The sequence below is a fragment of the Hemitrygon akajei genome, chromosome 10 (genome assembly GCF_048418815.1).
Source record: "Hemitrygon akajei chromosome 10, sHemAka1.3, whole genome shotgun sequence".
Lineage (NCBI taxonomy): Eukaryota > Metazoa > Chordata > Chondrichthyes > Myliobatiformes > Dasyatidae > Hemitrygon > Hemitrygon akajei.
In genome coordinates this window covers 159,205,998-159,232,339 of record NC_133133.1, presented here as the reverse complement: position 1 = coordinate 159,232,339, position 26,342 = coordinate 159,205,998, and the positions used below count along the sequence as shown (strand labels likewise).

At 38.6% G+C, this 26,342-nt stretch overlaps 1 protein-coding gene across 1 annotated transcript; it reads left to right on the top strand.

Annotated features, from left to right (window-relative positions):
• Window positions 1-1,825: 1,825 nt before the first annotated feature.
• wnt2 (wingless-type MMTV integration site family member 2) lies at window positions 1,826-24,394 on the top strand. The gene is made up of 5 exons (XM_073057618.1): window positions 1,826-1,933; window positions 4,509-4,729; window positions 6,507-6,784; window positions 10,298-10,562; window positions 24,165-24,394. The coding sequence occupies exons 1-5, from the start codon at window positions 1,860-1,862 to the stop codon at window positions 24,392-24,394; spliced, it is 1,068 nt and encodes a 355-aa protein (XP_072913719.1). The 5' UTR covers window positions 1,826-1,859.
• Window positions 24,395-26,342: the final 1,948 nt, after the last annotated feature.

Sequence of the window (26,342 nt, the reverse complement as noted above, 5' to 3'; positions counted from 1 at the left end):
AAATTGAGGTTTATTACATTATTACAGGTGGAAACCTACTAACTCAAATAAATATGAAAACATATGAATCAATGAAGCATTGCAGTATGTCTATTATTTCAATGTCTGTTTGTTAGTTTCAGATTCTCCAGGGTGATATTAATGGACTTGAATGTGGGAATAAGTTGCATTAAAAACCAATTAGATTTACTGGCGAGATCTATGTTAAATGGCCCAAAGTAACAGCGGTGTAATAAAGCTAACGGGAAAATAAGGTTAATATTATCAATGGCAATACAGCGAATTGACTCCGCAGCCCGTAGCCTCACTTTCGGAGACTCCCCAGTTTGTATCATTTGTTTACTTTTTTTTTATTATTTGCACGATTTATTCTTTTTCGCACGTTGGGATGTTTGTCGGTGTGTGTGTGTGTGTGTGTGTGTGTGTGTGTGTGTGTGTGTGTGTGTGTGTGTGTGTGTGTGTGTGTGTGTGTGTGTGTGTGTGTGTGTGTGTGTGTGTGTGTGTGTGTGTGTGGTGTGGATTCTATTGCGTTTCTTTGTTTTATGAGTGCCTGCAAGAAGATGAATCTCAAAGTTGTACACGGTATACGCCCTTTGATCAGAAATGCTCTTTGAACTTTGAAGTAACTTTGAACTGCGGATCTTAGACAAGAGCTTTAAAAATGACGGTTGTTTGGAAGAAGAGTACCCCGAGGTATTCCGAGTAAAACAGCACTTGATTTTAGACAAAACTATTTCCGATGTCGCTGCACATCGGAGAATTGTGAGGGACTTTGTAAAACCCTCCCGTCATACGTTTGTAATGGATTTTTCCGTCACCTCGCTCATTCAGACATCTACCATGTAGGTTTTGTTTGATTGCGAAGAGGTGGCCGCTAATTGACCAGGCTGTTCATCAGAACTGACTGGCAACTGACCTGTAGATCCCTTGCTTCCTTCGCTGCCGAGTTCGTAGCAGCTAAGTGTGTTCACTTTTCCAAAAGTGAGATCAAAGAGCAGCCTAATGGGCTGCGACAGGAAGCTGGACAGCTCTCCTGCAGGTTCAGAGGATTTTGGCAGCCACTTGAACCGCCTGAACTTATTACAAGAAATATTGACAACCTCTCATCTCTGAGACGGTAAAAATAATAGTGCAGAAGTAATTGCACAGACAGCCAACACATACTTAGATTTCCCTTGTTATCTTTCATGTTTAGTAATCGGTAAACGTTGCGCTAATTTAGCGAGTTCGCCGCCTCATTATTTCGCATTGGGATATTGGGCATTGATTTATTTTAGCTAACCCGCAAGATCGAACGTACAATCCGACCATTTATAAAGATCAAATAATTTATTGTCGACGATTCTCCGTAAAATGGCACGGATTTGATGAGATGGCGAGGGGTCGGAACGCTCACAACCGGTTCGATCGAGTCGGTGCATGGAGAGTGGTCCAGTGCTTGTCTGTCTTGTGTGATTGATAAAGTGCCGATGTCCTGGGTTTGGGATTTTGCCGCTGAACATTATTTCAGCACTAAACTTCATCCATCAGGACAAGCGTGCCCCACCCCTTCTCCACACATTGGGCTGGAGGCAGCCAACATCAGTCACCAGATCTTCAGAGTGAGCGCAGGGAAATGCCGCATCTATAAAGTGGACCATTCCCATATTCACCGCGTGCTGCGAATGATAAAGTTACAACGAGATGACCACATCGCAGAGTCCCTATTCGGTGCCAATATTACTGAGACCTGGTGAGATTTGAAGAACCCCTCCTCAGTGATGGGTACCGGCATCTGACAAGCTGAAAGTACCATTCAATGGGAATTTTTCTACAGACCATGACCGATCTGACCAGGATCCGGATTAACGCGTTTTAATATGAACTCCGCATTCTGGCTGTCCCTGCCTTTGATCGTTTCGTGGATCGCACCCCGAGTTTACTCGTCATGGTGGTAAGTTATTCAATCGGCCAGAATTTCAAGAATAACAACAAATACCAAGCGCTGGGCGATACTACGTGTGTCTAACGACCAATAACTGTGCTATAAGCACCTGATAATTTTACGTCTCACACTAAGAAATATCTCGAGTTTCTTCGCGGCTACATCTCCTGTCTGGGGGTGGGGGACCCTTGAGAAAAGTTAGATCCTGTGGCAGAGTGTGTTATAACTTATTCTATGATCTCTCTACTTGAAGCGTTGTTAACCTGTTCCCCACCTTTGTGAATTAGGAACGAATTAAGTTTTTGTCATATATTAATTCAATTCCTCTCATCGAATGAATGGTTATTTTACGTAAAAGCATGAAGCTTCATGCCGTGTAACCCGGAAACTGAAAAGTTTTCAGATGTTAGCACCGTTTTGGCTTTACCGGGGGCAGAGAGCACAGCAGATCTATGACTGGCGGCTAAGTCTAATTTGCCGGCCTGTCGAAATGCTTTGATCCGAGATTTTTGCAGTTGTATAATACCCCAAACCACTGGCCGTCTTTAGTTCATTGGCATTAAATACTGGAGTTTCCGAGTTTAAAAACCACGGCTTCGGCATCACTTCGCAATTCCAGAAAGACGGGCTGCACCAAATGATGAGGAATAAAGACTAGCCTTGCTCACATTGAGCATCGGAATAAAATAGATAGATAGATAGATACTTTATTCATCCCCATGGGGAAATTCAACATTTTTCCAATGTCCCATACACTTGTTGTAGCAAAAACTCATTACATACAATACTTAACTCAGTAATAATATGATATGCATCTAAATCACTAACTCAAAAAGCATTAATAATAGCTTTAAAAAAGTTCTTAAGTCCTGGCAGTTGAATTGTAAAGCCTAATGGCATTGGGGAGTATTGACCTCTTCATCCTGTCTGAGGAGCATTGCATCGACAGTAACCTGTCGCTGAAACTGCTTCTCTGTCTCTGGATGGTGCTATGTAGAGGATGTTCAGGGTTTTCCATAATTGACCGTAGCCTACTCAGCGCCCTTCGCTCAGCTACCGATGTTAAACTCCTTTACCGATGTTAAAAGCCTTGACGATGCCAACGTATTTTGTATTTGAAAATTCGCTTTCCCCTCCTGAATGAATCCGTGTTAGTGAGAGTTCTCCGTTAAATTCTCCGTGAGTTACTGGAAGTCCAGACATGGAAATGGCGGTCTCCAGATTACCCAACATTGTGCTTTTTCCACCCACCTCATCTCGCCAGAGAACAGACTCTGCCACTCTTCCTTAATAAGACAATCAAAATTCTTTCTTTAAGGGCATCAATTTTGTATCACTACCCTTATTCCATATTTCGTAAGCAAAGGAAGCCTTATATCTATTTTTAGATTTTAGTTTATTTCTAATGCTTTCCTAGAAACATTTCAATTATTTTGGCCTCTAGGTTTGAGATAAACATTAACTACAACAGATTTTAGGTATTTAAAGCTACATTGATCTGGTGTGTTTTTCCTTTTATGTAATCCTTATTGATCAATAAATGAAAATAAAGATGATCAGATCCTAAGATGCTGATGTGATGACTTTTAAACTAAGTCAGATCTTAAATAGTACCCTTTTCACTCAATTATGAACAAATCATCAACAAATGCTTATTGATACATATTCAAAATCAGCACTTGATTACGGGTGGACATTTTAGAGGTCTACTAGGTAAAAGTCTGACTTGGTAAGGAGAGAGGATCAAATGAGGGAACCAGATACGAGCTCTTCTGGCATGTGTTAAATCTGCAGCTTCGCTCGTGTACATTGAACAACTGCATTGGCTTTGTTAATGTAATGTTTTTCTAGAGCCCTTGTGCCTCGGTGCCATTACACAAACATATCAGAATTAACTCTGTTTAGTCTACATATTCTTCCAGGAGAAGCGTAGAAAACTGAAATGCTTGCACTCCAGCTTAGATGAGGCAATCCATAAGATCTGCCAAGCAGTGACTACAAAGGGATTGCTCAGTCAATGCCAAGGTTCCATCTAAATATCATATCAGCTATCAGGCTTAATGGCCAAAGATTTATTGGATTTATCCATCAATCTGGAGAAAATGGGGAATAAATTATATTTCTCAATTGAAGCTAGAAATTAGAAGAACATCTTTCCCTTGATGCGGAGCAAATGTTTAGAATTAATGCTTTTGGTTATTACTAACTAATGTAGCTGCACAGATATGGTAGAATTTTTGAATGATTAGCTAGATTGGCTACATTAGGGATATATGTTATATCATGGACATGAAGCCCTCCCTAAGTACATACCCACCAACCACTTTGCTGGTTCAATGAGATATACCGTACGTATGAAAACAGGCATTGATGCTTTGAGAGTTGATTATTTTTTCATTCATCAGAAGGAGCAGGGGTATGGAATGGAGTGGGGAAAAGGAAGGGAAAAGAGGGAGAAGAAGAGGGTGTGAGGGTAGAGTGGAAGAGGAGTGAAGGAGAGGTAAGTAAATGTTCATTATTATTGAACAATACGTGGAATACCTTGAACATGGCAGTCTCTGGTTATCTTCACCAACCCTGGCAGGTACATGGGTGCCCTTGGAACTCGGGTAATTTGTGACAATATCCCAGGTTTGGTGAGCAGACAGCGACAACTTTGTCATAAGCACCCCGATACAATGCAGTCAATTGGAGATGGAGCTAAAGAGTGGATCGCAGAATGTCAACATCAATTCCGCCATCACCGCTGGAATTGTAATACGCTGGACCGAGACCACACTCTATTTGGTAGAGTCATGCTCAGAAGTAAGTAAATTACAGAATCCGCTGAGGACATGATCTGAAATGTACTTCTCCTTCCCCATAACTGCCCTGATAAATCAATTCTGTAATGTGGTCTTTGTAGAGCTGGAGTTCAAGAAGAAAGTCAAGAAACATAATGAAACCCTGATTGGCCAAGTTACACTGATACCTGTACTGTCTGTCTCGGTCACAGCAAAGTTAGCCAGGGTAGAGTTTGTTCTCAAGTGTGCTAACTCACTGTGCTGCTAAATTGTAATACCTGAAAAGAGTAGATAGGCAGTCATATCCATTGAAAAATTAGCAGAATGACATTGCGCTTGTCAAGATTGTAAACCTCTATTAAATGCTGGATTATCTCAAACTACCAGAAAAGGCCTTAGTATGTCCAGTTCTTTCTAAGGGCTGAAATATGATTCTTTTGTGAAGAAAGTTATCTTTGTTCTCAACATAAACATGAATTTGGTTTTGTAGTTAACTCCATTTTAATAAAAATTCACATTGAAGATTTTTTTAATGTAAAATCTGTTTCTTTCTCCTCAAACACTGCCTAATCTGCTGAGCAATTCTCTCAATCCCTGACTTAATTAAAGATATTCAACTTTTAGACACAATGGGTTCTTAACTATACTGTGAAAACTTTATTTATGGAACTATTACAGTTAACTATAATAATTTCTCAATTGAAGCTAGAAATTAATAGAACACCTTTCCCCTGAAGAGGAGCAAATGCTCAGAATTAATACTTCTGGTTATTAGCGAATGATGTAGCTGCACAGAAACAGTAAAGTTTTTGAATAATTGGCTAGATTGGTGGACACACACAGCAGGTTGAGCATCAGTGGTAGATGCTATCTGACCTCAGTACAAACATCACCCTAACTGCATTATATATGAAATAAGTATGCATCAAGCTGCAAGTAAGCTGCAATTGAGTAAGGCTTTTGAGTGGTTTGGGTGGTCAAAGCAATAGGAAGTTTACCACGAAGTTTTCCATTAGTCCCTAGCAGTAAGGACTTTCCTAATACTCTGTAAATGTTGCAGAGTAATTTGAAATCTGATGGTATTAAACATTAATTCACTTAAGTACTTTTCCACATTCTATTACTTTGTACTATGGCTGTGAGGCTAAGCACAGCTTCAATGCTGTATTTAAGTTTGCTGGTGACACTGCTGTTGTTGGCCGAATTAAAGGTGGTGACGAATTGGCATGCAAGAGGCTACCCATTCTACAATCTGCAACCTAACATTCAAGGATTCTTTACAACTCATGCTCAGTATTATTTTTATTTACACAGATCATCTTCTTTTACACACTAATTTTCTGTCAGTCTTTGTTTATGCATAGTTTTTCATTAAAATTCTAATGTTTTTCCATTTTCCTGTAAATGCCTGCAAGAAATTTAAATTCATGGCAATATATGGTAGCATATTTTGATGAAAATAAATTATTTTACTTTGCTTTGTTATTGTTGACATTTTATGTACTTTTATATTTTTAAATGTTTAATTTTCATTGTTTGAAATTAATGGTATATGAATAAGATTTCTCCAGACAATTAGCATAATATTGTTAATAAATTATCTTAATCATTTGGAATAACTTTCAGTGAACTGTTCTGCTGGGGATAACACTATTGAAAAGAAAATTCTTTCACTGATGTAATTTCAAAGGGATATAAATTGTGTTAAATGCACTGGAAACCATATCCTCCATTGTTGTTCTAAGGGTTCTGTGCGTCAATAGACTTGTTAATCAATTACCCTTTGTTGCCTTGTGCAGGTAGCAGAGAAGCTGCCTTTGTTTATGCCATCTCTTCTGCCGGAGTTGTATTCGCCATAACAAGAGCCTGTAGTCAGGGGGAGCTCAGCTCCTGTGCTTGTGATCCACAAAAGAAAGGTATCTCCAAGGACAGCAAGGGAACTTTTGACTGGGGCGGATGCAGTGATAATATTGACTATGGAATTAGTTTTGCTAAAGCATTTGTGGATGCGAAGGAGAAGAAAGGAAAGGATGCCCGGGCACTGATGAACCTGCATAATAACCGAGCTGGTAGAAAGGTAGGTCCATTCCTGTTTGAAAGTTCTTTTGTAAATGTGGAACTTGCATATGTCATATTTGATTTGGGATCAGAAAGCGGCCTCCTCTAAATTGCAAACTGAAAATAAAAACAATTTTGCTATTAATTCAGAAATACGCATTAATCATAGAAGCAATAGGCAAAGCCTTTAAAATACTGGATTATTGTGCATTGTCTTTCCTTAGATCAGGTGCTAAAAGCCAAGATCAAGGCTCTTCAAGTTAACTACAACAAGTTTGGATTAAAGGGTAAAACACTTCTATTTTCGTCCACGCAATGTACCTTGACTAATCCAGGAAAAGCACATAAGAAAGAATAGACGCAGGAGTAGGTCTTTCACCCTCTCTGCATCCCTAATTTGCTGTTCGGTTAGGTTGTGGCTGTGCCTAATTTCAAGTCCACTTACCTGCCTCATCTGAAGTTCTTATATATAACCATATAACAATTACAGCATGGAAATAGGCCATCTTGGCCCTTCTAGTCCATGCCAAACGCTTACTCTCACCTAGTCCCACCAACCTGCACTCAGCCCATAACATTCCTTTCCTGTCCATATACCTATCCAATTTTTTTTAAATGACAATACCGAACCTGCCTCTATCACTTCTACTGGAAGCTCATTCCACACAGCTACTACTCTCTGAGTAAAGAAGTTCCCCTAAACTTTTGCCCCTTAACTCTCAACTCATGTCCTTTTGTTTGAAACTCCCCTACTCTCAATGGAAAAAGCCTATCCACATCAACTCTATCTATCTCCCTCATAATTTTAAATACCTCTATCAAGTCCTCCCTCAACCATCTATGCTCCAAAGAATAAAGACCTAACTTGTTCAACCTTTCTCTGTAACTTAGGTGCTGAAACCCAGGTAACGTTCTAGTAAATCTCCTCTGTACTCTCTCTATTTTGTTGACATCTCTCCTATAATTCGGTGGCCAGAACTGTACACAATACTCCAAATTTGGCCTCACCAATGCCTTGTACAATTTTAACATTACATCCCAACTCCTACACTCAACGCTCTGATTTATATAGGCCAGTATGCCAAAAGCTTTCTTCACCACCCTATCCACATGAGATTCCACCTTCAGGGAACTATGCACCATTATTCCTAGATCACTCTGTTCTACTGTATTCCTCCATGCCCTACCATTTACCATGCATGTCCTATTTTGATTATTCCTACCAAAATGTAGCACCTCACACTTATCAGCATTAAACTCCATCTGCCATATTTCAGCCCACTCTTCTAACTGGCCTAAATCTCTCTGCAAGCTTTGAAAACCTTCTTCATTATCCACAACGCCACCTATCTTAGTATCATCTGCATACTTACTAATCCAATTTACCACCCCATCATCCAGATCATTAATGTATGTGACAAACAACATTGGACCCAATACAGATCCCTGAGGCACACCACTAGTCAACAGCCTCCAACCTGACAAACAGTTATCCACCACTACTTTCTGGTATCTCCCATCCAGCCACTGTTGAATCCATTTTACTACTTCAATATTAATACCTAACGATTGAACCTTCCTAACTAACCTTCCATGCGGAACCTTGTCAAAGGCCTTACTGAAGTCCATATGGACAACATCCACTGCTTTACCCTCGCTTCAAATTAACAAATATAAATTAACCTTAGCCTTAAGTATGCGTGAAAACAGAGCTTCCAGAGCTACCTAAGATAGAGATTCCTAAAGACCTACAACTGTACAAAAGGAGCTTTCCCTCTGTAGAATGGTCAGTCTCAAACTCTGAGACAATTCCTGATGGCTCTAGATTCTCCAACTGGAAGGAAGTAATCTGTCTGCATCTACACTGCCAATTCCACTCAAGTCCTTACACTTCCTTTTATTGCACCCAACCACCTGTGGACCCTTGGGATGACATTACCAACAATTGTTCGCATAGCCATCCAACCATATGTTAATGTTCACTAAATAATAATGACAGTACAACGCCTAGGGACTGACAGAAAATCATCCACAGTAGACATCAATACTTTTACAAGCTTGTGCCCACACACTAAAAATGATTAAAAATTGGACCTCAGTTCAATCTCCGCTTTAGTTGCAACCAAAAGCAGTTTAACAGTATTAAAATAACAAATGTTATACATTTGAAAGAAAAGTCCAAAGTGTTGAGAGAATAGTGTGAGAGAAAGTTTTATTAACTAATAGACTCTCCTGATCTGCTTTGATAATGGGTCTAATTCCAAACAGTAACACAAAGTGATTTTCTATGCTGATGAATTTGATAAATATTTCAAAAATACTCAATCTTTTAAGTATGTTAGCTACATTTTCATATCCATAAATCTGATGTTCAGAGAATAAATAACATGTTCCCTGCTGCTGAGGTGGGTGAAGTTTGAGAAAATTTTTCAGGAAACTCGCCAAGTATAATAATTAATTTAGTTCTTCACCTTACTGGTTAGGGAGATCAACTTCTTGTAATAAATTACCTTTCACTGTTGTGTCACTGATAACCCTATGTGCATTGTACGGTGGATGTAGTAATTCATGGCTGCAACAATTCAGATTCTCATGGATATTATTTCAGGGACTCCCACATGAACATGGAGAAATATATGCTATCTTTTACATTTTCACACATACATTCATAAAAAATTACAACCATGTTATATCTATTTGGCAATAATTAAGATTCAGAGTAATTTGTGGCTGAGGTCACAATACAGTTACTTAAGCCTGCATCAGCGTCTACTAAGATCATAGATGATAGTGGCTGAAGTCTATTTTGTCTCCTCAACCCCAAGTCCCAATTCCAACAGTCTATTGACCTCAGCCTTGAAATGAATAACTGAACAATCACAAAGGCAGACAGTTCCTAAGATTTTATAATGGCCATTACAAAATTTCCCCACATTAACATTAAATTGCTCACTGATGAATTAATGTCTATTGAACTCTCCAGCTAAAGGAAACAGTCGCTTGAAATCAACCTTGTAAAACTTTCTCTAAATCTGAGGATCAACAGTCTTAATCAACATTGACCCTGGTTCATCCAGGAGCAGTTACTTAATGATTATTGTTGCTCGTGGCAGGGTGGAGATATATCTCTACCAAAGGAGATGTGAGGTGCTTCGTTCCTCTGCTAACCTGCAAGTCACCCTTGGGCAAGGTGGTAGCACTTGTTTAGCCCTCAAATCATGGTCACATGAAGCCGTGGCAGCATGCGATGGATGGTCATAGGAACAGTTGGTGCATATCACTGACACCAGGCAGACAATCTTTGAGGAGTTTTAATAATGGCTGGAGTCACCTGTCTTGTAAAGTCACTGCCCAGAAGAAGGCGATTGGGAAACAAATTCGGTTGAAAAATTTGCCAAGAGCAATAATGGTCAAAGACCATGATTGCCCGTGTCATGTGTCATGACACATAATGACGATGATGCTGATGGTCATTGCTGATGTAGTTGGTGAATTGACGTTATTGGTGTGTACTGTGTTGTTCTCCCTTTAGGCTGTGAAACGTTTCCTGAAGCTTGAATGCAAATGCCACGGAGTTAGTGGATCTTGCACTTTGCGAACCTGCTGGCTTGCCATGGCAGACTTTCAAAAAACTGGCAGTTACCTGCGGAGAAAGTACAATGGAGCTATTCAGGTGATCATGAACCAAGATGGGACTGGATTTACTGTAGCAGACAAGAACTTTAAAAAACCAACAAAGAATGACCTGGTGTATTTTGAAAGCTCTCCAGATTATTGTGTAATGGACAGAGAAGCAGGTAATTTGTCCATTCACTATTTATTGAATGTAAAATCATTATGATTACAAGTACTCACGTTACACCCTCAGTATGACTGAACCAGTGCACTTGCACTGAAATTATAAATCTATTCAGACATTAACATCATTACCATTCCTTGAACATCCCTATTACTACAACATAACTCTAGATGCTCATCATTCTTTTCGCCCGAGCACCTTTGATCTGTCCTTTACAAAAAGCAGGATCTACTGGTAGCGACCCATTTCAGTTCTACTTCCCATTCCAAAATGTCAGTCCGTGGCCTCATCTATTTCCACAGTGAGGCCACACTCAGTTTGAAGGAGCAATACCTTATATTCTGCGTAGGTATCCTCCAACCTAATGGCATGAACATGGATCTCTCGAACTTCCAGCAATTGCTTCCACCACCCCCTTCACCATCCCCCATTCATATTTCCCTCTCTCACCTATCTCCTTACCTGCCCATCGCCTCCCTCTGGTGCTCCTCCCCCTTCCCTTTCTTCCAGGGTCTTCTGTTCTTGCCAATGAGAGTCCCCATTCTCCACCCCTTTATCTCTTTCACCAATCAGCTTCCCAGCTCTTTACTTCACTCCCCCCAAGTTTCACCTATCACCTCCACCTTGTACTTCTTCCTCCCCTCCTCCCACCTTCTTACTCTGACTTCTCTTTCTTTCCAGTCCTGATGAAGTGTCTCGGTCTGAAACATCGACTGTTCATTCATTTCCGTTGATACTGCCTCGCCTGCTGAGTTCCTCCAGCATTTTGTGTGTGTTGCTCATTCTTTTTCTGTTCATGTTGTGGAAATAATTAGCAGTTATTATTCTTGAGTTCATTGAAATAAAAGTATCATGACAATTTCAATTAAGTTGAGATACAAGCTTTAATAAGCTTGATATAGCAGTAATTCAAATTATATTTCAGAGCACCAAATGGAAAAATAATACTGGTGCATTAAGAGTGTTCTGAGAGAAAGATTAACTCAACCACAAACTACATTAAAAGCATGCTGAATCTAACCAAGGTGAAGTGAAATTAGCAGAAAATAGAAGCAATTGCTCCATTCTTCGCAAAACACTTCCTACTTACATAGCCTATCTAAACTACCATCGAAGGAAGTTCACTGAAGTATTATTAGACAAGCGATTACACCTGATAACATCCAAGATATTAGGTAAGGGACCAAAAGCAAGTTCGAAAGGTTAACATTTTTAAAAATGTCTCAAAGGAAGAACAGGTAAAGAGAATTATAAGCAAGAGAAAATCTGCAAATGCTGGACATCCAAGCAACACATAAAAAATGCTGAGGAACTCAGCAGGCCAAGCAGCATCTATGGAAAAAAAAGTACAGTTGACATTTTGGGCCAAATCCCTTCATAATTAAATTAAATAAATGGTGCATAGAGGCAGCAAAAAGAGTGAGGTAGTGTTCATGGTGAGGGGAATCTGATGGCAGAGGGGAAGGACAAAATATTGTATGTGTTTTTAGACTCCCTGTGCCTCTTCTCTGATGGTAGTAATAAGAAGAGAGCATGTTGGGGTGATGGGGGTCTTTAGTGATGGGTATGATGGATGCCATCTTTTTGAGGCATCTCGTTGTGAAGGTGTGCTTGATGCTAGAGAGGCTAGTGCCCATGATGGAGCTGGCAGTGTTTGGAATCATTATCAAGATAAACAAAAGGCCAACATTTTTTTTATTCATTCACAGGATGTAGGCATTGTAAAAGGGTCAACAATTGTGCCATCATTAATTCTTCTTGAACTAGTGGCTTGGAAGAACATTTCAGACAGTTGTTAATAGTCGACTTGAGTTCTGCGATCACAATTTTCATCCATCAAGTAGATTAACAAACACGATGTTCAAGAGATCACTATTACTCTTCCTAGTTTTCTCATTGCAGATCTCTTTTAAAATATTTAATTTTATTTAAAATCCTTAGTTTTAACAATAGAATGAAGACTTGTCTCCAGATCATTGGTCCAGGCTCCTAAATTTCTGGATTAGTAAAATGACCATATCTTGATAGTATAACTAAACAAATAGTGATTCTTTGATTGGTGAGATCAGAGAAATAGGGTAGATAAAATCAGTGAGGTGTTTGAAAATAGCATGATAACCTTAAAGCTTGAGAAGAGCATAGCCAGGAGTTGGTAAATGGGTCAATAATCACAGAGGTGATGGATCCATGACAAAATGGTGTAAGAATAAATACAGACAGCAAGGTCATTTACTACCATTAGTCTTCAGCCTAGTACAGTAATTGACAAAATAATAAGTATCTCTGCATTCACTATAGAACCAATTTTCAGACTTATTTGGCAATAATGGAGCAGACAGAAATGGAACAGCGTGAAGTGTTTTTGCTCCAGCAAATGTCAGTTCTAGTATTCTTAAAAGAAGGAAAAGAAGGGAGCAAGTGCATGTGATGCTTTAAGGAAAGAATTCAATTAAAGCAGAAAATAAGACTCTATATGCTTTGCTGGTTAGATCCATTATAGAATTCCTCAGTGTCCCATAACAGACTAATTGACATTGTGCCAGTTTTCATAAAATATATAGTTCCAAAATATTACATCCTAATAAAAGTTTTAGACCATAAAACATATGACCTAGAGCAGAATTGGGTCATTTGCCCACTGAGTCTGATCTGCTTTTCAGAGTATTTAGGTTGGAGAGGGAAGTGTTAAATTAAAACTAGTTGTGAAATCCTTCTATTCTCTATACCATTTCATGTTATGTTTGCCGTGGTAATAGTTTAGGTTCAGTATTCACACAGTGTGCTAAAGTTAAATAAATTCATAAACTCAAAGCAATGCACACAAAATGCTGGAGGAGCTCAGCAAGCCAGGCAGCACCCATGGAAGGGAGTAAAGAGTCGACATTTCTGGATCTCAGACGAAACGTCAACTGTTTACTCTTTTCCATAGATGCTGCCTGCCTCCTCCAGCATTTTGTGTGTGTTGCCTGGGTTTTCTGCACACTTTCTCACTATTCATTAACTGTATCTATTGAATGACTTGCACAAGGGCTGAACAAGATGAGATGCAACACAAGCAGGAGAAAATCTGCAGATGCTGGAAATCCGAGCAACACGCACACAAAATGCTGGAGGAACTCAGCAGGCCAGGCAGCATCTATGGAAAAAGTACGGTCGACTTTTCCGGCCGAACCCTTTGGCAGTAAACGTTGACTGTACTCTTTTCCTATATGCTGCCTGGCCTGCTGAGCATTTTGTGTGTGTTGCAACAGCGAGTTTACTTGATGAAATACACTGTGGCCTGGATCTTCTTGGTAAATGACAACATTACTAAAGAGAAATGTTAACATTTACCCATTTAAGAGGTAACAATCTGGGACTTCTGTGCCAGCATTTTCATACTGAGCTGTTCTGAACCAGGTCTATGACTTTGCTCTGCTCAGAAGTGGAACTCTAATTTGATGTGGGATTCATCACCTCATTGGAATCGGGAGTCCTCCACATAGAAAAAAAACTTTAGGCAGATTCTTGTCATTTTAATGACTTCATTTTAATCATTTAAATGTATTTCCTAGGGACTTTTAAAAACTTCAGAGGTATTAATAACCAGCAAAGCTGGTGCAATGCCATGTTGCCTGCCAGTACTTTCATCAGTCTTTGGAGGGTTGCGGGATGCTCTGCTATTGCTACATTGTGCCACAGCAATCCAGGATGGTTTGGGCCACCAGCATTCAGATCAGGATCATATGGACTTAGTGTGATCACAGGCAGCAACTGTGGGAAGGAGACAGCCAGCAAAATTATTTAACTTCAAGGTTCTGGTTATTCCAATGTGCAAGAATCCTTCTTTTGAATATTACATTTACTAGCTGCTGAGAAAAAGGAAGTGAGTTTGTACTTTAGTACAATTTTGCCTTGAATAACCATGGGTGGTAATCTCCTGACAGCGGGAGCAGTATACCAACACGAGGTTATGTCTGTATAATTCTTGGCAAAGATACAGTGTTCAATCATCTCAACAAATTTTACAGTCCTAAAGCAAACACTGGTGTTCCCTGGAAATGTTTGCATAACATTGTGCAAATTCATGCTTTTGTTTTACTCTCACTTCTCGCTGGCACTCACTTGCTTTCTTTAAAGTCCATGTGGTAATCTATCAGAAAGTATTACAATCTCCTGTCATGTGTGCAAGAATGTAACTACAAGCTAATGATTGGCAGGAAAGTCTTACTTCATTAGAAACTCCTTTACCTTTTTCCCCCCTTTTTTCTATAATGTTCTTGGTTGCCAAGGGCAATTGACTCTAAAACATACACTTGATATGTTTGCCGGTACCATGGAAACAGTAACCATTAAATATTCCAGATAATAATTGATTCAAATAAAAGATTAGAGCTTTGTTTAAATAGCAAATGGTTTGATTCAAATATATAATGTATATTTATGAATCTAAAAATCACGGTAACAAGATTATAGAAAAATTTATGACAGTCTCAAACAGTTGGCATTTATGGCTTTTAAAGGATATGTGTTGAGTGTATTTTTGTGACATCTGTTAGTTCCATTACATACAAATAGCAGTAAATGTGTTGAAAATGAAGAACGTCTGTGGAACCTTTACACCACAACATCTGCTGATGATTTTCCTTTCTTTATACCTTTCATTTGACCTGACAAAACTGCAATGTGTCAAAGACAAATTTCACAGTCAGATCAGTATGATACCAGCACTCTGGGGGTAAGAAATGTACATATTGTACAAATTGTAGATATAAAATGAAAGTTTTTAACACCCAATTAGGATCTATCTTGAAAACTGTAATTCTAAAATGAAACATCATAGGTTTAACCCTCTCCCACCCAGGTCTGTCCTTCGTGTTGTGAAATCTAAATGTCAATTACAGATTTAGGAGATTAAACTTGGCTTCCACCACAGCTCTGCAGATGATATCTTGGTTGAGCCTGATGATCTTGGCCCTAGCTTCTTTAACTTCCAGTAAGGCACAATAAAAAAAAGAGATTAACCATACGTAATTTCCTAAAACTAACTGAAGATAAATTTGAAGCACTTCTGGTTGGTTCCAAAGCCAAAAGAGATAAACTTCTTGATAAACTTGGGAACTTTGCTCCCCTTGTAAACTCAGAAGTAACAAACCTGGGTGTTATCCTTGATTGAAATTTTAACTTTCAATTTCTCATGAAAAAAATGACCAAAGTGACTTGAGAAATGTTGCAAAGGTATGCACATCCATTTCTCTCATGTAATGATGCTGAAAAACCAATTCACGCCTTTATATCCAATAGACTAAATTACTGCAATGCACTTTTTACTAGCCTTCTGAAGCAAAGTATTGATAAACTACCCTGAAAACTGCTGCAAATCCCTTGAATTTCATTTGAAATTTATAGATACTCATTCAAGGTCTCTCAGTTGCTGGAAGTAGTCTGGTTCTTTCTGTTCTGTGCCCTCCTGTCAAAATTTAAAATCTATCGCAGGACTCCATAATCCGACTTCTTCAGTGATGACTTGGCTGACATTTCCCAATGAAACACTGTTGTGTGAACTTACAGCTGAGTTCCTGCCAAAATCCGCTATTAAGGACATAATCAAATATTTTTAATCTGATCAAAACTTCCGCTCAAAGTGAGGAATGTTAGTGTAGCAGAATTCAGTTGCTGAATTTTTAATCACTGGACATTTATAATACAGTATAAATATTGATTTCTTTCTCAATGTTGTAGGAGGTAATGGACCATCATGGTTCCTTTACAATTGTCAGGAAGCATAACATCAAAATCCCTGTCTTTGTCCCAATATCATTATGTATGAATTGTCCCTGGGAGTTCTCCTTTCAAAAATAACCAGAATAAAAATCATTTAATTTCTCTCATGATAATGATGAATAACATTGAATGATCCTTTTTGAAAGTCAGGCTTGCAATGCTTTGGCTGAGTATCACATGAACAGATTGGCACCCTATAAACAGTCTATATTGACTGAGTATTTTACACATTGAGTAATCTAGAATTCTACAAGTCAAGCAGAACAATGAAGTGACAGATCCTAAATAAGAAAAAATAAATTATTTGTTTTTGAGATGCATTTTAAAGCAACTGTGACTTTGTGGAATTAAAAAGCCTGCAAATTACAGTATAAATATTTAGTAAAGATACACCCATGGTTATAGCATTCTAGTGTTAATTTTTTCAATTAATGAATTTCAAAGGTTTAAAGGCTCATTTTATTATCAAAGTATGTATGCAGAGTACAACTCTGAGATTCATCTTTTCCAGATAGCCACGGAATGCAGAAAAACCATGGAAATTGTTGAAAGAAAAGACACCAACCACCCCCACGCCCCGCATAAAAAAGAAAAAGAAACATAAACTCACAAACCCCAAACCCTCCCCAACCACTCCCTTGCTCAAAACTAACAGATCGCCCACCCGAGGAACAGCAGCTAGAATATCAATATCCAAATATCAAAATCCAAACCCCCAACCCACTCTCCCGTGCACAGAAAAACTAACAGATCCCCCACATGGAAAAACACCAACAACAACTTCGGACCTCAAATCCCCAGCCCTTCCCTCACACAAAAGCTAACATATCACCCACCATGGTATCAAACGCTCAACCCGCCAGTCGGCAACAAGAAAGAAAATGCAGAAAGCTGAAGGAGACCAATGTAAACTACAGAACTTAAAAGGGTTCTGTTTGGTCCTGAAGTACAGCAGCAACAAATCTTCAGCTCAGGTACATCTGGGTGAGATCACTTCTCCGATTGATCTTTGTGCCTACGCTGCATTACATTCACTGATGGCACCAGGGACACTGAGGCCCATCGTCAATCAGAAAGGTAGCAATGCTAAATCAATCAAGGCCAGGGGGCCAGTTCTTCAGATATGCTGCCCAATTGAATGCTGTAGCCATTAGCATCAGGGTATCCTTATTGATGGTCTTCCTCAAGACCAAATCTGAAGCCAGGATGCAGTGTGCTTGATGTGGATGCAGATGATTAAAACTGACCTCAGGCCTCATCCACATGGCCCGGAGGCAAGCACAGCATTGAGTGTCCTCTCTGTACCACATATTGATCGCTCTGATAATGGAAATCAATATTCCTTGTAGTACATCGATACTTTATTGTCAAGTTTCTATTGATAGCTATATAAATTGACAGTACAATGCCGTGTATATGTAGGGTTTGCGATATATTCCTTTCAATTCAGTTTATGTTATTTTTCAGCCATCATCAGATATAAACAATTTCATTAGCACTTTTAATGAGGCTAACTCTCCTATATCCATTGAGTACTCCTGCCAGATATGATATATGACCTTGCTTTCTTCTAACAAGAAGGTGCATATATAAATTTTTATCCAGTCTAGGAGATTACAAATGCCTTTTGCAATTATGAAGGTCTTTTGATATTATCTCTAATGTGTGACTATTTAGAAACCAGCTGCATTTCAGATTCCAATTTTAATTGGTAGTCATATATAATAACGTTATCATTGCTGATGTCTACATGTCCTCTGCCTAAAGACAACAACGTTCAGTGGAACTGTGCTTGGCAGTCTTGTGATTGGCTTTTATATTCTATTATTGCAGCAGAAGTGCTGAGACTTTTGAGCCATCACCAGCATTGAAGCATTCCTTTAAAAAAAAGCAATAATGTGTAAAACTAAACCTTGTAGTTTATAGAAGATCGCAGGTTCAGCCTTGGTCGGTAACGTGACTGATGTAGAGTGCAAAGGTCACTGAGCCTTTTGTCTTAATGTAAGGTACAATAAATTACTAAACGGATATTCCATAGTCACTGTATTCCAGTTCATGTCTAAAGTCGCCACAAAATTGGTAACTGGTCAGTTTAATTGGGTTACTGCACTCTTTCCTCTGATCTTTATGTCATCTTTAATTACTCTAATTTAACAACTTTTCATCATTCATCAGGGCTTTATACATTCCTGGAGCTTTCTGTTAACAGTTGTCAATAAAAGCTGCAGGAGAAAAAAAGAAGCCTTTCTATTAATACTCAAACTTTTTGTGTCTGCAATTTCAAATTAATCTTTTTATATAACAAATATTCCAAAAAAGTCCAAAATTCACTCAAATATTTATTAACATTGAAGTTTGATATTTCCAGAATCTGAAGCTACAAATGTTTATTAATGAACCAATGATAGTACAGTTGTTAATTCTGTAGCATATTATTTCAACAAAAGGTCCAGTTATTTTGATATATACTGTATGTACAGTGCCTTCTGGTTAATTGGGACACATCGGGACAAGTACATTTTGCATCAATTAAGCGGATGCCCCAATTAGCTAAAGTTTCATGGAAATAATTTAAAAGGTATAAAAATGCCAAATGAAATAACAAATTATGTATTTAAATTAAATACAGAACAAATTAGAACATTACCAATAGCACTCCAGAACTATAAAAGTTATCAGTGAAGGAATTCATTCACTGTACACAATGAACAAAATTAGCGCCAAAACCTAATACAGGTAATGGACTGTCTTCATACAATGTTACTGACAATTGCATCCCCTAAATCTTTATTTTCATTGTAACGTTCAAGATGATTGTTGATACCTTCATATTCTTCAAGGGTCCTAACTTGTTGAAGTAGTGAAATTGCTTCATTTTCACTCCTGGCTGTTCCAGAATGCTTGAAACTGCAGTGAGCAAAAAGAGTTCTGGATTGTCTTGCTGCCAGTTCTCACCAATGATCAAAGATGAAAATCAGTGAATTCTGAACTCAAGCACATGCATCTGATGTTACTTAAAAACCACTCCCTCTAAGCACACTGTAGTGTCTAAAAGTCACACTAGTGTGTATGATTGACACTAGTTAGAATCTGTTTAGCAACAGTTTTCTGCCCCAATTAAGCAGCATGATGTCACAAATAACTGAAGGGAAACCCATCTAAAGTTTTTGCTCTTTGAAAGTTTGTCCCAAATTAGGATTAACCAATGAGTCATTTAACTGGAATCCACTGTATATGTACAGTGCCTATCGAAGTATTCACCCGCTTGGAAGTTTTCTTGTTTGATTGTTTTATGAATCAGAGTGGATTTAATTTGGCTTTTTTGACACCAATCAACAGAAAAAGACTCTGACATGTCAAAGTGAAAATAGATTTCTACCAAATGATCTAAGTAAATGACAAATATAAAACACAAAATAATTGATTGGATAAGTATTCACCCCCTTCAAGTCAGTGTCTAGTAGATGTACCTTCGGCAGCAATTACAGCCTTGAATCTGTATGGATAGGTCTCTATCAGCTTTCAACATTCGGACACTGCAATTTTCCCCCATTCTTCCTTACAAAACTGCTCAAGCTCTGTAAGATTGCATGGAGATCGTGCGTGAACAGCCCTTTTCAAGTTCAGCCACAAATTCTCAATTGGACCGAGGTCTGGACTCTGACTCAACCACTCCAGAACATTAACTTTGTTGTCTTTAAGCCGTTCCCGTGTAGCTTTGGTTTTATGCTTGGGGTTATTGTCTTGCTGGAAAACAAATCTTCTCAGACTGTATCAAGTTTCCCTGCGAGGATTTCCTGTATTTTGCTGCATTCATTTTACCCTCTACCTTCACAAGCCTTCCAGGGCCTGCTGCAGCGAAATATGCCCACAGCATGATGCAGCCATCACCATACTTCACGGTAGGGATGGTGCGTTTTTCATTATGTCTGGTGTTTGGCTTCTGCCAAGCATAATGTTTAGTCTGATGTTGAAAAAGCTCAATTTTGGTTTTATCAGACCACCGTCCAACTGACTTCAGAGTCTCCCATGTGCCTTCTGGGATCTCCCATAGCCGAGATTCCGTGTGAATTTTTTTCAACAGTGGCTTTTTCTTTGCCAATCTCCCATAAACTGCAACTGGTGAAGCACCCGGGCAACAGTTGTTGTAAGTGCAGTCTCTCCCTCCTCAGCCACTGAAGATTGAAACTCTTCTGGTGTTATCACAAGTCTCCTTCTTGCACGGTCACTCAGTTTTTGAGGATGGCCTGCTCTAGGCAGGTTCACAGTTGTGCCGTATTCTTTCCATTGGCTTAACTGTACTCCAAGGAACATTCAGTGACTTGGAAATTTTCCTGTATCATCTCCTGGCTTGTGCTTTTCAATAACCTTTTCTCGGAGTTCTTTTGTCTTTGTGGTGTAGTGTTTGCCAGGATACTGACTCTCCAGCCCTTGGACATTCCAGATAGAGGTGCATTTTTACTACAATCAGTTGAGATAGCTTGACAGCACACAGGTCTCCAAAAACAGATCTCTATTTAACTATGTGACTTCTACAACCAACTGGCTGCACCAGTGATGATTTGCTAATGGGGGGGTGGGGGGGGTGAATATTTTGATAGTTTGATAGGTACTGTATGTGTATGTGTCTGTGTGTGTGTTAATCTATGCCACAATGAAGGCCCAAATTTACTCTCATTGTTCAGGAATTAGCATCCTGGGGAGTTCTCACTCCACTGTGAGAAGCAAGGTTTAACTTTAGGCTTACTACTTCACTAGTATTTTTAGCTGCTGTCAGAATATAACTTAATGTGTTGAACAATCATTCTACAAAAATAATTCCCTCTAAAAATGGAGCAATCATTTCATAAAACATAATAGAGAAAGATTGATGAAGGTTACAGTGATATGTGTTTAATTGTATAAATCTCAATGGAAATATCTGATGATATTGAGTCACATATTGTAAGATAAAAATGGGCTGGATTTTACAATGAATCCCTTCGTTGCATCTTCCTTTTGGACTCACTGACAACTGTACTTACCTGGTCTAGATGCAAAGGGCTGCTTTTGTTAAGTCTAAAGCATTCTGGAGTTCAGGAGCAAGATTGACAAGCAGTGGGTTCACTGAAACCCCACCCCTCAAAATGTCTTCAACAGCCTTTGTCAGCTGGCGAATGCCCATCTTTGCTTGCAGTCGTTATTGTGAGCAATTCTTAATAGAGTTAAAGTACTTCTTCAATTTAGGAAGGTAAAAGTATTAAAGCTACAAAAGAAATCTAAACATTGCCTAGGTTTAAACAAAATTTCTAATAAATGAGCTGAAGCGGTAAGCTAATAGTTAAGGGATAAATTAATTTACCTTTTCCTCTGTTCCCATCTCTAGAACACCACAATCCTCATTGAAATCATTGGCTGGAGTCAAGTGCCGACACCACAACATAACATTGGGCTACTCAGCTCTGTCGTAATCTCCCATCATCAATGTGCAACTATGCATTCTGTACAGATTTTTAAGAATACTCACACACTAACGAAAGATTTAGAAGCACTCGAAAATCTCTATTTTTTAGGAAATTATTCTTGTTGGGTAATGGTATAATACATTAATTTATACCGTGACAGCATCTAAGAGTACTACATGAAGTAGTACACCTAAAGTTAAACCTTGCTTCTCACAGCGGAGTAGAATTCCCAGGATACTAATTGTTTCATCATTCTTGAATGATGAGAGGAAGTTTGGCCCTTCGTTGTAACGCAGATTAAGTTCAAAGAGAATTTGTCTCAGTGGACCAGACAACACATACTGTACAATATCAGCAACATATGACATAGATAAAGGAGGATAGTTGTCCCTTAATCTCACCCTATCAGACAACTCTCTTTGCTATACCCATTGCCCTCCCCTCCCCCACTTTCTCTGCCGGCTAGACTAACTTGCTTTCTCCCTTTCTCAGTTTTGATGGAGTTTCTCAGGCTTGAAACATGAACAGTTTCTCCTTTCACATGAGCTACCTGACCTGTGGTGCTTTGCTAGTATTTTCTGTTTTTATTTCAGATCTACAGCATCTGCAGATATATTCGATTTTCATTTATCCTTAAATTCTTAGTTTCCCCAATACTAGTTAAATCAAATAAAATCTGATCAAATTGTTAAAGTGCCTGCCAAATACAATGTACCATTTGGTAGATCATATTGGCTGAGAAATTAAAAAAGGAATACAAATACAAAATGGGTGCTAAAAAGATTGGAGAAATGTTTCAACACAAACATTGGCTGAAACTAAGACCAAGCTGAAGTGTTTAGTCAAATTGAACATGGTTATTAATATAAACAGACTATTTAATTCTTAGTGTAAATACACCAAATAAACAGAAAATTCTCAGCAAGTCAGGTAGTGTATTTGGAGATATGATATATCTTTGAATGTGTTGGCACGTGGCCAAGTGGTTAAGGCGTTCGTCTGGTTATCCGAAGGTCGCTAGTTCGAGCCTTGGCTGAGGCTTGCGTGTGTGTCCTTGAGCAAGGCACTTAACCACACATTGCACTGCGATGACACTAGTGCCAAGCTGTATGGATCCTATGCCCTTCCCTTGGACAACATTGGAGAGGGGAGACTTCCAGCTTGGGCAACTGCCGGTCTTCCATAAAAAAACCTTGCCCAGGCTTGCCTGGAAACCTTCCAAGGTGCAAATCTATGGTCTATCGAGACTAACGGAGGCCTACACAAAGATACACATCTTTGAATACTGTACATGAAATATAAAATTTTCATTTGATGAAAATTCTGCTTGATTTATGAGAAAAAATAGCCAGTATTTAAGGTGAATGTAATGTTAAATCATCAACCTGAAATACTAAAATGGTTTCTGCCACTACAAATGTGGTGTGACCTGCTCAGTATTTCCATCATGTTTTACTCGCATTATAGAAAATATTACCCATATAAGTAAATTCAAATTTTAACTAATCTGAGCTCGACCAGAATGTGGCAAGAATTTTAAGCTACATCATATAGCTAATTCTGAAGGCAGTGTGGTCATGGCAAAATAAGCAGATTTAACTATGTTGGTCTCATGTTCTCAGTCTGCAGCCCACAATTAATTGAAATATTCTAAATTGCCAGGGAGGACTGATAACCTCTATTACTATCCATTGATCCCTGTTGGAATGCTGAAGTGATGTAATTATTGGGAGGAAAGAAAAAAGTAACTTTTCCCTGATACTTTATTGGCAGACAGGTTTTGTGAGCCATTGTCTTATGTCTGTAAAGAAACATATAGGGCTCCTCTAAATACAGAAATATTGCCCACCATGAAGACATCTACTTCATGGGAGGCAAGAAACAGCTAGCCCAAAGCAAAATTTCCTGTGTAAGAAAGTATTCAATCGGATTTTTAGTCAATATGTTCTCTGTGCCTCCTTGAAGATATTTAAAAAAAAGATTTTTGTGATCAAATTGCACATGGTCCCTTTCCAAGGGAAGATAACATTTTAAATTGTAATAAGCTTAGCAAATGCTCAATTTTTATAATGGATTACCTGCCAACTTTAACTTTGCAAGAAAAGTCAAGATAAATTGCCTCATTAATCATACACATTCAAATAGAATGACCTGTCACAGTTTGATATCTTTTTGCGTTATCATATATCAGAGAGCTGCATGATAATCAGATATTGGAATTGGAGTCAGAAATTGTAGAAATGTAATATTTAACATGGTTCATATATCTCAGCGTTCTGAAGCACACTACAAGTTTTTCATGTGTGAGAAGTTATTTTTAAACATCAAAGGGAATTGTTTGTATCGGCTTTCAGTGTCATAAAAAACTGCGACCTCTTTTCTTTATTTGGCAGGCTCACTGGGTACCGCGGGCAGGGTGTGCAACAGGACCTCTCGAGGGATGGACGGTTGTGAAGTGATGTGCTGCGGACGAGGCTATGACACATCCCGCGTCATGCGAGTGACAAAGTGTGAATGTAAATTTCACTGGTGCTGTGTAGTCCGCTGTAAGGAATGCCACGAAATGACAGATGTGCACACATGCAAAGCTCCTAAGAATGCTGATTGGCTGGATCAGATATGAAAGACAAGAGCATTCACTTTCACCGTGGGACAGAAAATGTGTATTGTTTCGCAAATCCTAACTAAACCAACCAGCCTTCGATCTTCAACCTATCTGAATCTGCAGAAGGATCTGTTTTCCTCAACAAGCAAAGTTATTTTATGCAAAGACTTTGTTTCATTATAGTAGGGTACTTGTTTGGAAGTCATTGGTATAAGACTTTTCTGAAGCAATAACTAAACAGGATGTACCTTTCTCACTGACAGAAACGGCCTACTTGTGCTCCTGTATCTTATGAAATGCTGCATCACTGCAATGACGCTGCCCTTTACATTTGAAAATCACAGTTTGGCAGTAAGATTGAAAACTTCAACAAAAGTTCTGATTTTTGTTTTATTTTGCTTTTGCTCTCTATTCAAGTAAGTGTTACAGTCCACAAGATATGACAGTCCTACTTCTGGAAGATCAGTGTGCGTTTGTTTTTGCCATGATCTGCTTTCCATGAGCTTGGCCTAAACTATCATGATTCCCAAGTACTTACTTTAGTTTCCTGTGTCAATTCATGAAGATCTGAAGTAACAAAGAGTCAGAATCACCTTCTATGTATATAATGTAGTCGCTTCCTTGAAATCTGACATCTGGATTTCAATTTATTTTAGATGGTCAATTGCCAGATGTTTAGCTAGATTCCTGCTGAATTTCTCTTATAGGAAGAATTAGTTACAGCTCATTTCCATCATTTGAGCCAGAACTGATGTGGATTTCAATCAGGTTTGTTTCTTTCAGCCGTTCACTTGGCATTTGTTTCAGGTTTTTATGTTAAAGTTCCAATTGTGATGTCTCCCAGTGGCTCATTGGATAAACATGCTAATGGCATTGTGCCACACAGATCAATCTGTAGATTAAATTGAGGCCAGGAGTCGAAGAACATTCATGAATTGCAATATTTCTGGTCTTGGGAGAGGGAAAATCATGCAGAATTACTGCCCAGATCACTATCCAGTGACTTCGGATGGAAGTTTGCATGCAATGACATCAGGTCAAGGACTAGTGAGCCTTTTGTGTTTCTTCTTCTTCATACAACAGTATCATTCATTGTTACAACACACATTTGAGAAAGCATCATTATTTCAGGCATGGGGACTTGTTATACCAATGGAACTAAATTTCAGCCTGACTTAGTGGCCGAGGGAGAGGAAGAACATACTTCAATATTCCAAATCTTGATCCCAGCACAAATTTACACCACAAACTATGTAATTAATATGCCTGACAATCAAACCATTATGCTATGGGTCTAATTGTGAAGTATGAAGAAAAAGAAGAAATTCAAATTCATAAGATGGCAGCTCTAGCAATGAAGAACAATTATATAATATTAATTTGCCCACTATTTAAATATTGTAAGGCCACTCCAGTTAGTAACATCTATTGAAAATCTGAGACTGTATAAAACACAAGCACAATCAAGAACTCTAAATTCCTTATAGTATTTAAATTTGATATAGGAAGTTGGCAGTCCTGAGTACAAAAAGAGTTATCTTTATGAAATGCAATGTCCCATCGACTTCCCTTTAAAATGCAAAATCTCAAATAAAAAACAATGTTATGGCTATAACAACTTGGATGCCATTAGTGGGACGTGGAAAATTACCCCTGCACTGCTTATTTTTTCATTTGTGATTCTCATTATGACCGAGTAAAACATAACATATTTGGTGAGATAAAGATAGCTTTATTTTCATCAATTTACAAAGAATTTTTGCTCTGTCATAAGACTATGACACCATAAGACACAAGAACAGAATTAGGCCATTCAGCCCATTGAGTCAGCTCTTACCACTCCATCATGGCTGATTTATTAACCCCTCAACCCCATTCTCTTGCCTTCTCCCCATAACCTTTGACACCCTGACAGACCAAGAACCTGATAATCACTGTTTTAAATATATTCATTGACTTGGCCTCC

Coding starts and splice junctions, on each gene's coding strand:
- wnt2 (XM_073057618.1), top strand. CDS start 1,860: ATGAACTCCGCATTCTGGCTGTCCCTGCCTTTGATCGTTTCGTGGATC. Junction 1,934..4,508: donor CGAGTTTACTCGTCATGGTG/GTAAGTTATTCA, acceptor CAACCCTGGCAG/GTACATGGGTGCCCTTGGAA. Junction 10,563..24,164: donor TGTAATGGACAGAGAAGCAG/GTAATTTGTCCA, acceptor TTTATTTGGCAG/GCTCACTGGGTACCGCGGGC.